Below are 16,968 nucleotides of genomic sequence, written 5' to 3'. Positions count from 1 at the left end.
AACATGCACGGGGGACCAAAGCAGTTAATCTTATACACAGGAGCAAGAACGCATGTAAACATTTACCTTTTTTATGACTCCCCAGACACTCGTGTTCCAGAGGCACAGCCGTAATTAGATCAACTGACTATGGATTTACCTTTGATCACTTTTACCCAGAATTGCACACAACCACTGGCCGCAAGAGACCGGAGCTCCCAGGGTAGGGCAGGCAGAAGGGTCTGACCCCACACGCCGAGAGGCGAAACACCTGGAGCGACCTGACCCCAAATCCCAGCGCGGCTCCGGCGCACACACCTCGCACACTGACGGGACAGCGATGCCACGCACCCCGCGGAGTCTTCCAGGGGGAAAAGGCAGGGACGGGAGAGACGTTCCCGAGGCACCGCCGGGCGAGGGGCCCACCCGCACCCGCCGAGCACAACCCAACCCGCGGGGGCAGCGCAGCTCTGCCCGCCCCAGCACGGCGAGAGGACACCAGGGCACCGCAAAGCCACGGCGGGCGGTGGGCTCAGGGCCCCGCCGGCCACCGCCCCGGCCTCACAGAGCTCCGGTGGGCCTGAGGGCGACCCGCCGCCGCCGCCGCCGTTTCCCCCCACTCCCAGCCCGGCCCGCCGCGGCGGCTCTCACCCCAACTGGCGCTTCTCCTCCTTGCTCATGGCCCCGGCGCCCGGAGCGGCCGCCAGCACGGAGGAGGCGGAGAGCAGGCCGAGGGCCAGGAGCTTCCACGGCCTCCTCCAGCGAGGCCCCCGCTCGCCGCCGCCCGGGCAGCCCGCAGCTCCGCTCATGGCCGCGGCCGCCCGCCCGCTGCCGCTAGGCCCGGCTCCGGCTCCGGCCCATCCCGCCCGCTGCCCGCCCCTCACGGCGCGGCGGCCGGAACCGGCCCCTCCGCTTTCCTGTGGCGCCGCCACTTCCGGGTCCCCCCGCCCGCCCACGCCGCGGCCGGGCCCAATAGGAGCGGGGCGGGAGCGCGTGACGGCAGCGGTGCGCCCCGCGAGAGGGCCACGTGGACAGAAGGAGGGGCGGGGAGGGAGGGGAGGGGAGGGGAGGGGGGGGTGGGGGGGGGTGGTGGAGGAGAGCGGTGCGCAGGCGCGGTGCCGCCGGACTACAGCTCCCGGCATGCACCAGCGCAGGAACGGGTAGTTCGCGCTCCTGAGGAGAAGGGCGGCGGCTGCCGCGGGGGCGGCTGCGCCGGCAGCCGGAGGCCCAGCGGGTAAGCGAGGCCGAAAGGCAGCGCTCGGCCGGAGAGAACGCACGGCGAGTGTCGCAGCTTAGCCCCGGCAGCCGCTTGAAGTACGTTGTTTTAATACAAACCCCCCCCAAATGACGTTACCACACGCAAAAAACCAGCTTCCCAGCGATGGAAGGGAAGAGCTGCTTTTTATTGTCACGATAAGCGTTTTTTACAAAGTTATAAGCAAGATAGAACGTGTTTCATGTCCTGTCCTTCAATAAGTGGCCACCCCATGAAATCAAACAGCGGTAACATCTCCCCGGTACCTCAGGGCACCTCAACCGTCCAGGCAGTGAAAAGTCATTTATTATTGTGCCAGCTTTACAAGCAAAATAATTCATGGCAGGTAAGTGTAGGAAATTCTAAGAAAGCGACCAAAATTACTGACTGGGTGGCTTGTTCTTTTTTCCATCAGTGGCCCAACGTAAGCGTGCGGATTGCTGACCTCTAAACCGCTGTCCCCTCTACCCGAGGCTGATTCCAGACAAGAAAAATGCGACTCTATCCATTTGCAAACATCTGAATGTACAGAAAACATCCACCAAGGCAAAAAAAAAAATCAGTCCCCTGGCTATGAGGAACTTTGAATTGCAGGAAAAGGCGATGTACGGGCTAAATCTTCCCTGTCCTTTCCCATCCTGCTTGTGAAAAACAAATGTGCTGAGCATCTGTGTCCAACAACTCAATTCTTTAATATTACAAGAAAATATTACCCAGGTCTAAGCCTGCCATAAAAGAACTCGAAAATTACTACGATGGGAGTGTTTATGCTAAATACTTTCTGTACGGATGTATCTAATTCAAATTAGTCATAAAACAGCTTCTGTAGGAGGCTGCAGCCTTTTTCACAGTCGCTGTCTCGCTGCTCCTCTTTGCATAAATCACTGTGTTAAAAAAGTCATGTTTGGTAATTTTAGCAAGGCTAAAAGAGACTGCTGCTTAAGCGTAAAGCACATATTATAAATCTGAAGTCACTCAGCATCCAGTACCAATTAGAAATAACTAATGATTTTTAAAAATAATTGGCTGACAGTGGTTTGTGTGTTTGCAAATGAGTCTTTTTGCATGAAATATAAGGAGGAAACAACTGAAAAGTATTTTTGCAAGGAAAACATCTGTGGCCTTAATGTCTGTATACCGCAGTACGGCTTCTGGAATAAACAGGAGTTGCATTTATTTTCCATTAGTGACGTTGCAGTTGGTCCAGTTGCTCAACAACGTTCCTCACTTATGCAGTAATATTTGCCTTTTCCTCTAGTGTCAATTCTCTGTTAGTATTATAGCATATTTTGATAGCAGTAAATAATAGACCTTGCACGGTTTGTTGAAGTTAAATGCCAAAAAGCATTGTGCTCTCGGGACTTTGTTACTTCTTCCCATGTCTTTATGGGTGTAAATCCTACAGTCCTTGCTGTATGTATCATTAATCTCTTGTACTGTATTTCATTTATTCAGAAATAGTCTGAAACACCAGGGCAAACTTTTAAGGTGCCTTAAACTGATCTCTGAAGTGAGATCTTGAACTCTAAAGCCCAATTTATTAAAACGCTGGTTTTAATTTCCAAGCTTTTCTGTGCACAGTCTGTAAATCGTGCGTGTGACTAATGCACGGAAGCAACTTTGTGCATAATTGTGATTTGATACGGATGATAATATGCCAGCTATGAAAGCAACAGGTCTCATTTTAATAACTGCTTTTGAAACGTGATCCTGCCCTCCAAAATCCAAGCACACGGGAATAACCTGTGGCTGCTTTTTGCTTCAGTTAACGTCTGCGTTAGAAATAATAAGCAATGGTGGTTATATTTCACAATTATTGACATTTATTACATAATTTCCACACCTAAAAAGGCCTACAGAGCCGGGTAACTCAGTAAGAATGGGAATGGCAGGACTCTTAATATTTGGTAAGTGAATATATTTTATGGTGGGAAGTAAACCAGAAAGATGCTGCCTAATGGTCATAGTTACTGTAAACATTCTCATCTTTCCCTTCCATAAAACAAAACAAAATAAAATAGCCATAAAGTGCTCTGGAAGGCTAAATAACCCAGAAGTGCAGAGTGGGACTGAGAAACCTGCTCCCATATTTTCCCCATTTTAAATATAGCAATAAGAGAAAAAAAAAAAAATCAGAACACTTGCTTGTCTTTAACATCCGTCAAAACTTTAAAATAATTAAGTCATCAGTTTGCAGAGACTGCATAGAGTGTGGCTTTTGAGCAACCTACTGAATTAACTACTTGGTTCTGTTTAACCGCTAAACGCTTTCTTTATTTCCCCTACACTGCATGCAAATACGAAAAGCATCCTCGAACAATAACGTATGTACCAACCACCTAAGAATCGCGGCAGTACTTGCCAAATCCATGCATTTAAAACCCACGAGCTGCTGCCCTGCTAGAACGCCTAAGAACAGTTCAGATGCTAAAATCACTTTATTGTTGGGGGTGAGCTGCTTTCGAAGCACTCAGCGGTCCCGCTTTCAGACTTTTCCTACGACCACAAAAGGGAGCAGATTTTAAGCGAAAGATGAGGTTCCCCAACAGTAACCTGCTTTCAAACAACGAGGGCTTGAACTGGAAAGAAACCTATCACCCACCACTCAGGAAGGGATCCGTGCTAAGACTGCAGGGGCTGGCAATACCACAGCAAAGCCCATTTCCCGTAGCCCCGAACCAGCTGAGTATTGACAATTAAACTGGAGTAAATAAATCCTGCAGGGCTGGGATGAAAAACGTGTCTTACTCTGCAGAGTTTTGCTGTGCGTAACTGTCGTTTCTGGTTTCTTCTGTGAAAATATCGTTTACGTCTGTGCTTTGTATTTCTGCGTGGGAAGAAGGTTCATCTTCTGGCTTCCCTTCACCCTCACCAGCCTCTCCAGCTCCTGCGACCTCTGCGGCGCTAAGCTCGCCCTGCTCCAGCGCTGAAGAAACCAGCATGTCCAGCAGTCCTGGTTTGGGGTTTTCTGCATCCAAAATGGGCACTTGCGTTGTGTCTGCACTTTCAGCAGGAGTATGAAGAAAGCTCTCAGTCCCTACCTCCACCAGGACAGCTCCTCTTTCCTCCCCATCTAATATTTTGCCTTCTGACACCTTTTCAGCGTGTTCCTCTGGCTGCCATCCATTCCTTTCGCCGCTTCCCGCACCCGCGTACCCAACGCTTTGCTTGATGCCCACCTCTGCCCGTGCCTCCTGCGGCGCGGCTGAGCTTCCGACCAGCCACTCTGCTCGTGCCACACTGCGGGCCCCCTCGCACGCATTCACTAAATTCTTACCACTCGTCCCCAAACTAGATGAAGATGGTCGGACCCACGAGAGCTCCGCGCATTCCGCTGCGTCTTTATTCACCGCGGTCTGGCTCACTTCAATTTCTGCCGCAGCCATTTCGCTCAACTCGTCGGAACATTCATTGTGTTCCTGCAACTTTAATACCTCACCGTCCCAAATCTCCTTTATGTTCTCAGCCGGAGTATCTGCTGGTATCTCAACCTTCACCATCAGCAAATTCCTTATCTCATTCACATCATCAGGGGATTTACAAATCTTTTCTTCGGACTTGCTTGCTTCTTCAGGATTATCCCCAAACCCTCCCTTCCCTGTGTTTTCATCCTGGGAAATAACCCTTGTCTCAGTATGCACTCCTTGGTCATTGCTTTCTTTTTTACTATCCTCTTCAAACCCTGTTCCTACTGTGTTTTCACTCTGAGATGATTCTCCCACAATTGCTTTTTCTGCCTTAATTTGCTTCTCAGCACTCGCTAAAATCTCTGCTTCTGCTACATTGTCATGCGGGGAAGTCAGCTGCATCTCAGCTACTTTTTCCTGCGTTTTGCTTTCTTTTTCAGCGCCGCCGACAAACGCAGCATCTGTTGCTGTTTGACTCTCAGGAGTTACCTTTTCCTCCACTGCTCCTTCATGTACCTGAAGTTCTTTTTTAGGGCTGGCTCCAAAATCTTTCACCGTCGTTTCAGTCCCAGGAGCTACTTTTTCCTCCACAGCTTCTTGTGTCTTAGGCTCTTTCGCAGTGTTCGCTACACACTCTGCTTTCACCATGTCTTCATTCTCCAAATCACTTTTTCCCTCTGCAACTTCTTGGTTTTCAAGGGCAGCTGAAAGGGACTCCTTTTTTTCACCGATGTCTGCAAGGACCACTTCTTCACTTTTGCGTGCCTGATCACCAGCAGAAGTGACTGCCCCTTTGTCTGATGACTTTCTGTCATCCTTCTCCCAAGAAATTTTTTCCGTTACAATGAGCGTTTCGTCACTTTGAGTTTCAGTGTCTGACGTTTCTGCTCGGGCACTGGAAGGTTTCTTCGCAGGAGTGGTTTGTGCTGATCCCGAAGGGGTCTTCAGGTCCGTCAAGCTGGACACGCTTTCACAGGGCAAATTCAAGTTATCTTCAAAGAGGTTGTGCTTCTTCATAACGGCAGCTTCTTTTATCACTAAATAAAACAGAAAGATCAAACTGGTTTGGAAAGACTGGCAGAGGTAAACTGAAGAAGGCACAGCATTTTCCTGAGTGTCTAATGCTGTACGTTTTGGTATTACAGACAACAGTCATTTTCACTTTCAACTTGCTTTTAGTTCACATTTCTTTTTGAGGGTAGGGATTTTTACTTTATTTCATTTTATTAAAGGAACTTCAATATTGACGTAAGCATTGCTGTAACAAAAAACCACCAGAATATACACTGAATATATGAATGAAAGTGTACTCGTTACATTGATTATTACGCTGATATTTTTGAACAGGAGTGCCAAAGAGGAGCTATTAAAATTTACTGAGCAATCTAGAAGCTCATCCAGGGTGCGGACAGACAGACAGATCCAGAGGGATACAAGTATTTTATGTATCTGCCATCAAGAATAGTTTCGTTTTCTGACACAAAAGCAGGGAGCTCTGCAGGGAGTACTGCACTGGCACCAGTGATGTACTGGAAACTGCATCCAGCAGTACATTTCATTTGGGGAAATTAATTTTTGCTACCCTCAGAGATTGCTCCAACTCCACAAATGAGAGAATAATTTCACTCCTTGGCCCAGGGAATCGAGATAAAATGAAGCTGGCATAATTACCTTTTGTTAGAAATAGGCTTGTGCCAAGCTATCACTGTGAGCTGCCCAGGGTTAGTAAAGTTGCCCAATAATTCACATTTTAGGGCTTGCTACGCATCTTTGGCGAGCTGAATCCAAACCCCGTAGCACTGTAAGCCCCAGTCTTTGGGAGAGGGAGACTTGGGTCTGAAACAGCCAGGTGAGGACTCTGGGAAGCTCTGAAGCAAAAACTCACCGGCCAACGGCCAAAATGTTATTACTGTCACCTCGAGAACGTTCCCACCTTTCAGGGTTTCCTCAAGCAGTGTCTGATATAAAATCTCTTCATACACGTTCTCCACTTGGATCACGCTAGTGTAATCGGCAAAAATGTACTGCTCGTATTTCTGCAGCTCCTGCGCAGACACAGAGGAAAGGAGGAGATAGATAAAAATTAGAGATTCTGAGAGTTCTACCTCAAGAGAGCACCTTGGAGATGCCATCCAGCAGGTCTTGCAATGCTCCTTGCCAGCTCTTGAGGGGAACTATTTAAACTCTGACTAAATGAAGTATGTTTGTTCCCAATTTATTACGCAGTTATCAAGCAGTATTCTTGCACTACAATTCCATTTAAAAGCAGTGCGGATCATTGCCATCTGCCCTACGATGAACAGTTCCGAAATAAACAGCTGGTGAGAAAAAGCCTCACGCACTGTTTGTCCAAGGAGGCAAATCCACAGCGAGCACGGGAGATACAGGGCTTGGTTTTGTTTTTCTAATAGGTGTGTAACGTTTTTAGCTCCCTGATTTATATGCAACAGGCTGTCTGGACAATAATTGAGTCATTACTGCCAAGCAGCTGCTTGGTGGTCTACAAAAAGTAAATTAGGTGACCTCTGCCCACCTCTAGACGAGGCGCCTACAGACAAACAGCTGGTGGTTTTCAAGTAAAAGGTCAGGAGTTGGACTGGGCACGTCAGCCGTGCCACACGTTCGCTCCCAGAGCTGGCGGCTCACTTCTGCAGCGGCGCAAACACAAAAGGCTTGTGGGAAGTTAAACAGAAAGGGCTCGGGGGAGGTTTGCACCACCGCTGCGTCCGTCCTGCATGGCAGAGACACGATGTGGGACTCCACCCTCTCTAAGTACATTCATGGTGGTGAAACGCTTGTCCCTGGGCACCGACACCGTGTCTTGAAGGCACTGCTGACAATCCACAAGAGACGATTGTTTTGGAGATAGTAAAGAGAGTGACATGCAAAAGAGAGTGATTTTTAAAAGATTTTTCAAAGCCCTAAGTTTTAATAATCCATACTTAAAGATTTGCAGGCATGACTTGGCAAAACACTTGGTTTTAAACTTGGTTTTGAGACTGAAACAAGCTGGAGAGCAGCAGCCAGAGCAGCACACCGGAGGTGAGCGCTTACAGCCTCTGGGAGCTGATGGACATCACAGGAAAGGGCAGAGATGCTGGGATGGCCCGGGGCGGTCATCCTGCAGCAGGTACAGTGTAAATGCAAGAGGGTATGTACAGACTATTATTTTTTCAGTCAGGTGAACAGAGTTCTACCTGGCCCCTCACGTAGCCACACTGATAACATCTCCACGGAACTCTGGTAGCTGCCCTTGCTAAGTACTAACCCACTCATACGATTAAGGACAACAAGAGATCTCTCCTCATATTTGTTTCCTTGTTGTTGATGCAATTCCTGCCACTTAACATCACTGAAAGCAAGCGCACAGCCTGGCCCGCCTGCTTGCTGCTCCTGCTGCCCAAGCAGCCATTTGGCTTGGGAGGAGGTCAGCAGAGGCTGTGGAAGGCCACGGCCGTGCCTTGGGGTGCTGCTGAAGAGGAAAGTGCCCTTTCCCATGGAGGGAATTTCAGCCTGCAGCGGGGCTGCTGAACACCAGGACAAGCTCATAACCTACAATCGTAGCTGTCAAGAGGAGTCCAGTTTGAGTGGACTTCAGATCTCTAGGGAAGAAGTTGAACACGGATGGGCAAAGGTCTGCAGCTATCTTTGAGAAAGAGAGGTGCATATACGGTTTCCCTGTTTCCTGAAATCTTCTCTATGCTCCACATCTACCCAATCCATGAACTGGCAAATCCAAGTGTCACTTGGCTGAGCCGGCAGCCAATCTGCACAACTTCCCAAGAGGAAACAGCTTCACAGAGGTGAGGATTTACTGCCAAGGTGTTCATCCTTCCCTGCCTTTTTTTTTTTTTTTTTTTTATCACAGAAACCTACCGGTTTGCACGTTGAAGCCAGCGTCTTCTGCATCGTGGGCAAAGTAATCTGCACCAGCGCTTCTTGAAATATCTTCTTGCGGATAGTGCTGCTGTCGTAATCATATTGCTGTCAAAACAGGCAAAAAGAGAAACAAGCCCAAACGTGTCTGGGGTTATTCATCACTCACGGGAGGAACTGGTTCCTGTTAACCTGTAACTGGTGATGGGTGAATCCCAAAGGATACCAATCACAGCCGCACTCGGGGTTTGAATTCTCGTGCAGGTTATTTCAGCTTTTACAAAAATTCCCTAAAATTTGGTTCTCTGGGGTCATTTTTTTTCTACCTAGGCAAGAAACAGCCCCCTGGTTGCTCTCTCTAGGTGTTTCAGCACTGCCTCTTCTGAGAGCAGCGAAGGCGAGGGGCAGGCTAATTCTAAAGCCAATAAACCAAGATTTGCCCAGATCCACAGCATCACCTCCAGCCGATTTAATTGCAGCTAAAAAGACTGCACATGTAAATATTTTTACAAGAGTCTGCCCAGAGGTAGGTTTTACTCCCAAAAGAAGCAGTTTTGCTAAGTGCCACCAAATCAGCATTCCCGGCTGGATGGTAACAGACACCTTCTTTGAAATACTGAGATAAATTCACATGGAATATATTCTCAGTTCCCAAAGAGGCGGAACCCAAGGTCTTCCCGTGCAAATGCTGCAGCGTTACGTTTACCTTCAGGACTCTCAGCTTGACTTTTTCAATGGTTGTTGCAACTTTTGCTGAGTCTGCCTGGCGACTCGGAGAGAACAACTGCTCAAAAGTGTAAACTGCGTTTTCCATCAGCTAAAAGTAATAGTTAAAAAAAATCTGTTAAGGACCAGTAACATAAAATTCCTATACACATTCAGAAGCGTGATAAATGAAACCATTAACTTAAATTGCATTTTTAAGAAGGTGAAACGGAGAAAGAATAACTGTCCTAAAAATCAATAAATATTTCAAGTACTTTACATGACTGTGGAAAGGGAAGAAAAACCTTGTTTGGTTTAGACTGCAACACTCAAGTTTTGGAATGGGAAACCAAAAAGAAGATTATCTAATGCCAGAGAATAAGAAAAGAAAGCTACCTCAGCTTCCATCCGAAGTTTACCGGCAGGTCAATACTAGGAAGTCTGCTAATGTAACTAAAGAAACAGTTGTATCACAAAACTCACTCAGGGCAGATTTGTTTACATTGTCCAAAAATTTCCTGCTGTATTTTAGTTCTCTGAAGGCTAACATGCAGAGAAATGTTGCAATAAATCAAGAAAATTCAGCCTTGGTGTCATTATTATGCTCTCATAGCTTTCCTGTATAGATTTAATCTCATTGTCACCATCTGAACCGATGGTGACAGAGACGAAAAGTAGAATTGATCACAGGCAAAACTCATTATCCCTAATAAGAAGACTCCCACTGACTCCTACCACACTCTAATGGTCTTAAGTCATTAATACTGCAGGTAATTTTTTAAAAAAGTAATTAATCAGTATTTCCTTATGATACAATTATCAGCAAAAATCGCACAGAGCACAATAATTTCTCACAGACGTCTGTCAGGCGGACATTTGCCAGATTTTCAGGTCATCCAGAGATTCATTAAAAACATTCTCTGAAAAGATATTTCAGACAACCAGTTCTGCAAGCAGTTACTATGTCTACTTAACGAGGTTTTGCCACTATGTCTACTTAACGAGGTTTTGCCTTTTTCAGCTGCAAATTTACTATATTCTTACTGGAGAAGCACAGGGACACCCCCGGGGAGGCTGTCCATACTGCCAGCTCTTCCTTCACCTCACACGGGACCGTCCCAGCCCATATACCTATAGCCATGTACCATAAAGAACTTTTTGTAGTCTGTAAACAAATATCTACAGACGTATGGATAAGACATGCTTTTAACTCCTCCTTGGCTAGTAATATTTTCATGAATTGAAACAGGCCGAAGGTTGATTTTTCTGACCGACTTTGCAGATCATGTAGGATTGGACTACGCAGACTGCATTTATAAATGGAAATGGAGAAGATGGAGGTTCACCCAATCTGTGTGTGCATCAGAAGGCTGTACAGTAAAGGCTCGTGCCCTGCAAGACCATGGATACATGAAAAAGGATCGGTGTAGAGTTAAGTGTGGCTAATTCAAAGATTAACTACGCATTTTTTATTTCAATTTTTATTTGAAGCAAATCATAAATTGACGTAGTCCTGGTGAAGTCACTAAAGCCACTTGCTTTATGCCAGCTGAGCGCTGCGCTCCCAAATTTCCTAAAGTTGGCCACTAGAGGATGCCAAGCTCCCAAGCCAAGGAATCCTGCTCCAGCCTCCATCCGAGTTAGACTTAAGCCAAACGCTCCTTTTATGTTAAGATCACACGACACAGACATGTCTGACCTTACTACTTACTATTTTTATGAGAAATACCAGCCTTTTAAAGAGAGAGAAGAAATAACATCATTTTTTAAATTAAAGCACAAATTGTTCTAACTTATTCATTGTGAATTTTGACTCCTGTCCAGGAAAAAAAAGACTGCTTGGTTTGGAGGGGATATATTTTCTGTCTACTCCTTTGTCTTGACTCATGGTCCTCACTTATCGAAAGACATTTAATTTGGCAGCGTTTTGGAATGGTCCCCCCTGAAAGACCCAGACACGAAATCAGAATTTTCTTTCTGAATAATTCTTCGGCTGCTGATCATGGCTGTACTTAGAAGAGCTGCTGTTAGGAACACCCATTCCCAGCACCATGCTACAGACTCGCTTTCCATACTCGTAACTGCCACTCCACAGAACTGGACCAGCTCCGTTTCACAAGGTGACCAACTCAAATATGTAGTTTCTCAGCTATGGATGAAAATCACAGGATTCCACACAGAGCTACAAGGCCAAATCTGCCTTGTGATCTGGCAACGGAAAGAAGTCTACTGGCCAGCTCCTAATAGATTTCTGGCCAGGCATCCAGAAGAAATAAAAGCAAAGCAAAATTATAGCCTACACCAACACACACTAGAGGGGAAAAAGAGGTGGAGTTCTTTTTCCATCTGAAATGATGGAGTCACTTCAACCACTCCCATGAGAAGTGAAGCTGGTTAAAGCATCTACATGCAGCTACATCCTGAGACGTCATCTGTGTCCAAGTAATTGCCAGTTTCTAACATTAATTGCCTTTAGTTTATATTCGTGAGAAAATAAACTACCAAAGAGCAGATGTTCCATTTTGGTAAAATATATTTAAGACCCTTCCTGAAAAATTAACCCTTGAGAATGGAAATCAGGTAGATTTTAGCCACCCCATGGGTTACAAGCACAACTTTCCCGGGTGCTGAGACACTGAGAATTTGGAACATGAAAGTTCAGGGGAAGAGATGATCCATCCAAAATTTTTGTGCCTTGCTGAAAGACTCACATGCATGCAACCTCAGAAATACAAATGTGAAACAGCTTCTAGCTGTGATTTTCTTAGGTTTTGTTATCTGTACTTTGATTGAGAGATATCCTGGGACAGCTTTTGATCAAGATTACTTTGAAGCGGGTTAGGACAGACCTAACCTGTTCTCCCAGGAGGAAAAACTGGATCTTACAGTACCTCCTGCATGAAGTTCTGCGTCCTCTGAATCACAAAATCGATGTGATAGACCTTGAAGCGACTCTTGAGGTCTTGTAGGAGCTCCTGGAGGAGGTTCACTTTCAGATAGCAGGGCTCCATTTTCACAGAGTTGAATGGTAGGTTCATAAGCTGATCCACGTTCTGCATTCCAGTGGAGGAAGAACAGGTTAGGAGAGAAAGCAACCAGAGGGGAATCTTTAATAGAGAAAGGAACAGGTTAGGAGAGAAAGCAACCAGAGGGGAATCTTTAATAGAGAAAGTAACAGTGGCCCTAAACCAAATTCTGGTATCTAGGCTCTAGTTGCACAAATACCACCAGACCTTCTAAATGACAAAACCAAGCACTAACACACTGTCACCTGGGAAAGCAAACACTGCTGTCAGTCGAGCTCTAGCTAGAAGGTCCTTCTGCTAATGTAAAAGGCTCCAAAATGCATTTTTGTCTTACCTCCTTTAGCTTCGTGATGTCATTTGTCTTCTGGAAGTCCTGGATGATTTCATTAACTTCTTTATCAAAAAGCGAGCGGACTTCAGTGAATCCAGAACTCACCGGACCCATGAGCTCCTCTAATATGGACGTGAGAAATGGCTGGATGTTTTCTGTGCAGCACTTCTGGGCAGGCTCAGAAACAGCGGCTGGAGTGTCAGACAACACAACGGTTGCGTTTAGGTTACTAAGAGATGTAGTGAAAAAAGCCATCTAATCTGAACTGATTTACTTAACAATGAATTAAACGACTTCTTCCCTGGAGTCATACCTCCACAGAGATGATGAGGGTGATGAGAGCTTACAGTTTTATGGGTGGCAGTGAGATATCTTTTCCCAGGCCCCACCCAACCAAACGCTGGCAGCTCTGGGGCACTGTGAGAGCAGAGGAGAGGGCAGCTGTCGGTACCGACAGACACCCAGAGAGCGTGGCCACAGCGACTCTACGAGGAGTTATCCGAGCTGAAAGCGTCCTGGTCTGGTATGTGAGAATATCAACAGAACATCTTGAGTTTTACCAAAACAGCCTCTATTTCATCAGCTATTTGTTTATTTGCTAGCTTCAGCAACGTCCACTAACGTTTTGCCTACTTTTTACATTTTTTATATTCATAGCAAAATTCTAATTATTTCATATTAGTTTCAAACCACCTAAGGAGCCTGTTGGATTAAACGTTCTTTGGCAGCCTATGAATTTATCACATGACCAGAATCTGTTTTTGTGGAGCATTTCTAGAGACCAGGTCAAAACCACTACAGTTTTAATGATGCTCATGCAACCTGTATCTCCATTACATAAGGCTGTCCAAGTGAAAACCAAAGAAAGTAGAATGAGCAACTCCGATCAGGACACTCAAAACTCATCAGCTCCAGATCCAACTTGAGAAGACCTGGTATTTCCACAGACACAGTGGCCACAGGTACCAGTTCCCATCAAAGGCAGCAGAGGCTCAAAGCATTTGTTTTCTAAAAATTAGTGTCTCCAGTTGGATTTTTGAAATCGTATGAGGATTTCAAAACAATGACATCTGGTAATGCGAGCAACGCAACAGGAAACATGAAAAAAATTGCTCCGAAACACAGCTGTTCCTCCACTCACCTTTGATTTTTCCAGCTAAGAAGTTCTTGGAGTTCAAAATCTGATCCATGTCCGAGCGAATGGTTCCCTCAAGAGTTTTTGCAAGATCTCTGCATTCTTCTTTCAAGGTACTCAATTCTTCTGACACCTGCTGCTGGACTAAGCCATAAGTTTCTTCTACGATCTAACCCAAATTAAATTAAGAAGCATTGATGAGAATCAGCACACGCAGACAACAGCTATGAGAAACGACGACTCTGCAAGTATCAGCACTTACACCAAACCAGGCCCGCTTCCTATCATTCCTCTTTCCTTTCATTTTAGGCAGGATCATCGTCTGAAGGTTAGGCAGGAGTTCCTCCATCACAAGGTTGCTCAGGATCTATATGGTCAGAAGATAAAAATGACATGTTCACACACTGCTCTTCACCTGCAAACTGAGCACTCACATCACAGAACGATGTGCAAGCACCGGCAACCCCAAATATACGATGGCTCAGCTATTCCAGGTTGCTGGAAGGACTGGATTCAAAATATTAGGGATGCCTGAGGGAAGCTCTCTGCATTTCATCTGAAGCATTTTTCACTGAAAGACTTGGAGAGACCATGCAGCAATGGACAACAGATAAACTAAGGTGCTGAACTAAGACGCCTGTTAAAATTTACTACATGCTGTTATGAAATTGCCCTGCGAAAATCAATGGAGGTAAAATGATTGATATCCACTGAGCAATTGGATCAAAAACATTTGAGAAATTGGTTTGCTGACTGCTGCTTCCTCAAACTGACCTTGTTCTGGGACATCTACGCTCTCCCAGAGGAGGGAACACCAAAGAGAAATTGTTGTGAAGAGTCATCAGACAAAGGATGCTTCTGATAGGAAGATAATTGGCCAAAAAAAGAAATATATGATTGTACCAATGTGAATCTCTGGCACTTTTTTGGGTGAGCACCAGCCTCATAATTCAAACAAGAAAAGAAGGAGATCCCAGGAAAAACAGGATATAAGGCAGAAATGGAATCCAGTAATGTAGCTAATCTGTGAAACAAATAATTCTACTCTATCTGATTTTTTTCAAAAATGTGTAACATGATCCAAAAGATTCATTGGCTCCAGCTGAATCCTGAGGCAAAAGGGATAAAACAAAGAGCTGTTGGAGTTCATGAAAAACTTTTCAAGCAATTACTTTTGTTACTAAAAGACAACTATACTGGTTTAAAACCTTCACATTGTACAGTTCATGCATGTTAAAGTCTCCTCCCAGCACCTCCAGACTCTTCAACAAAAAATATATGAAATACATGACCTAAGAAGACATTTTGTGACAAAGATGCACCACAGCAGAAAGGCAGGGAGAAGAAAAGTGTCAAGGGGACTTCTACACATCAGGCACTCACGATGGAATGTAGGAAAACTGAGGAAATGTATCATTGCCCTATTTTTTTGATTATTTCTGGGAGTGTATTGTCAGTCTGTCATTGCTGTATTTTTCTAAATTGACACCAAGTCCTTTTCTCCCTCAAGAACGTTTTCACTCTGAAAGAGGGTTCAGTGATTGTAGAAGAGATGCATCACCCTCCCTGATCCCAGCATCGAACCGGCAATTTGGTCCTGCAGATGGTTCCACTTAGAAAGACAAGACATCAGCCTGGGAATACAGATGATACCAATTTGGGGGAGTGGTCAATCCGCTGGCAAGCAAGGCTGCTATTCAGAGGGACCTAGATTGGATGAAGAAATGAGTGGACAAAAACCTCATGAAGTTCAGCAAAAGCCAATGCTTAGTCCAACATCTGGGATGGAACAATCCCGTACCCCAGTACAGGCTGGCAACAACTGGCTGGAAAGCAGTTTTGTAGAAAAGGACTTGGGCATCCTGGTGGACAAGAAATTTGACATCGGCCTTCAGGGTGCCCTTGCAGCAAAGGGCAACAGCAGGTCGAGGGAGGAGAACGTTCCCCTCTATTGAGCACTTGTCAGACCGGACCTGGAGCGGTGTCCAGTTTGGAGCTCCCAAGTACAAGACAGATTTTGACACACTGGAATGAGTCCAGCAGAAGCCACCAAGATGGTCAGGGGATAAAGCACATGGCACGTGAGGAGAGGTGGAGGGAAGCGGGTTTGCTCAGCGTCGAGAAGATAAGGCTCAGGTGGGACCTTATAGCCGTCTACAACTACCTAACGGAAGATGTTGGGCAGATGGAGTCAGACTTTTCTTGGAAATGCACAGGGATGGACGGCTACAAGTAGCAACATGGGAAAGAGTCATCAGGTATTAAATGTTTTTGACCACGAGGGCAGTCATGGGAACAAGTCATGCAGTCATCAACCTTGGATATCTTCAGAACTCAACTGTACAAAGCCCCTGAAGTTGGCTCTGCTTTGAGTGGGGGGCTGGGCTAGATAACCTCTGGAGATCCCCTTTTAACTTCATTATTCTCTGATTCTGTGCTTCTCCTGATAGTGTAACCCAACTTTGTACAAAAGAAGCACCAAAGTCTGGCTTCTTCAATACAGAAAGAATGTGAGATGGGTTTCTGGTTTCATTCACCGGCACCCATTTCAGAAGTTTCCTTCAGAATCACCCACTCTGTCAGGCTTTGCACCTCCTCTGCCGAGACTTAAACCACAACTTCTTTCCTGCCCATCCCACTCAGATGCACCAAACTGGCCATAAATAGAGAGTTACAGGCACACATCTGGTTTTGAGAGTCTAGGCTTTCCTCCCCATTTTTTTTATTTATGGACACCGTCTCTCTGGCCTGAGAAAGCTGTAAGACCTCTCTTTCTCCTGCGCTTTCCTCTTGCTGTTGGCCAACAAGGCAAACTATGCAAGCAGAGGGAGGCAGGTCATCATGAGACCTGCCCTATTTCTAGGTCTTTGTGATCTCAGGTCTCTGAACACGTTTCCTATGGAGGCATCTATCCGTGCTGGAGAGATATGCTGGGTTCTTGAATTTCTCTACTTAAAACGTCTCCATTTTGCACTAAAGACCTCAGTCTTGTGTTTGGTTCAGTCATTACTCATCCTCATGACTCAGAGGAGGGAGGGAGATCTTTTACTCCGGACACGTTTGTTTTCTGTTCCTAGATCTTGCCCAGGTATGTTTGAACTGGCACGCAGTTACAGATTGGCACAGCTGCCAATTTATGACAACAGAGGCAATACTACCGTGCGTGTGCTACACAGAACAGGACATAACCCTTTCATCAAGGATTTTTATCTGTCCTGACCACACAGCAGACATGAGGTTGTCCACAGGCTCTT

At 45.8% G+C, this 16,968-nt stretch overlaps 2 protein-coding genes across 3 annotated transcripts in view; both read right to left on the bottom strand.

Moving 5' to 3' along the window:
- EDEM3 (ER degradation enhancing alpha-mannosidase like protein 3) overlaps positions 1 to 788 on the bottom strand; it is a 33,519-nt gene extending 32,731 nt beyond the window's left edge. For both annotated transcript variants that reach the window (XM_086617288.1, XM_086617289.1), the window contains exon 1: positions 631 to 788. In XM_086617288.1, coding sequence (XP_086473414.1) covers positions 631 to 788 — 158 coding nt within the window. The remainder of the gene's footprint in view (positions 1 to 630) is intronic.
- Positions 789 to 3,793: 3,005 nt separating this feature from the next.
- Positions 3,794 to 16,968, bottom strand: part of NIBAN1 (niban apoptosis regulator 1) — a 68,511-nt gene continuing 55,336 nt past the window's right edge. The window contains exons 7-14 of the mRNA XM_086617692.1: positions 13,977 to 14,081; positions 13,721 to 13,883; positions 12,583 to 12,770; positions 12,114 to 12,275; positions 9,224 to 9,334; positions 8,518 to 8,625; positions 6,575 to 6,686; positions 3,794 to 5,678 (exon numbers count right to left, since the gene is read on the bottom strand). Coding sequence (XP_086473818.1) covers positions 3,979 to 5,678; positions 6,575 to 6,686; positions 8,518 to 8,625; positions 9,224 to 9,334; positions 12,114 to 12,275; positions 12,583 to 12,770; positions 13,721 to 13,883; positions 13,977 to 14,081 — 2,649 coding nt within the window. The 3' untranslated portion in view covers positions 3,794 to 3,978. The remainder of the gene's footprint in view (positions 5,679 to 6,574; positions 6,687 to 8,517; positions 8,626 to 9,223; positions 9,335 to 12,113; positions 12,276 to 12,582; positions 12,771 to 13,720; positions 13,884 to 13,976; positions 14,082 to 16,968) is intronic.

Source organism: Tauraco erythrolophus, chromosome 10 (genome assembly GCF_009769465.1).
Source record: "Tauraco erythrolophus isolate bTauEry1 chromosome 10, bTauEry1.pri, whole genome shotgun sequence".
Taxonomy (NCBI): domain Eukaryota; kingdom Metazoa; phylum Chordata; class Aves; order Musophagiformes; family Musophagidae; genus Tauraco; species Tauraco erythrolophus.
This window is presented reverse-complemented; position numbering and strand designations above follow the sequence as displayed.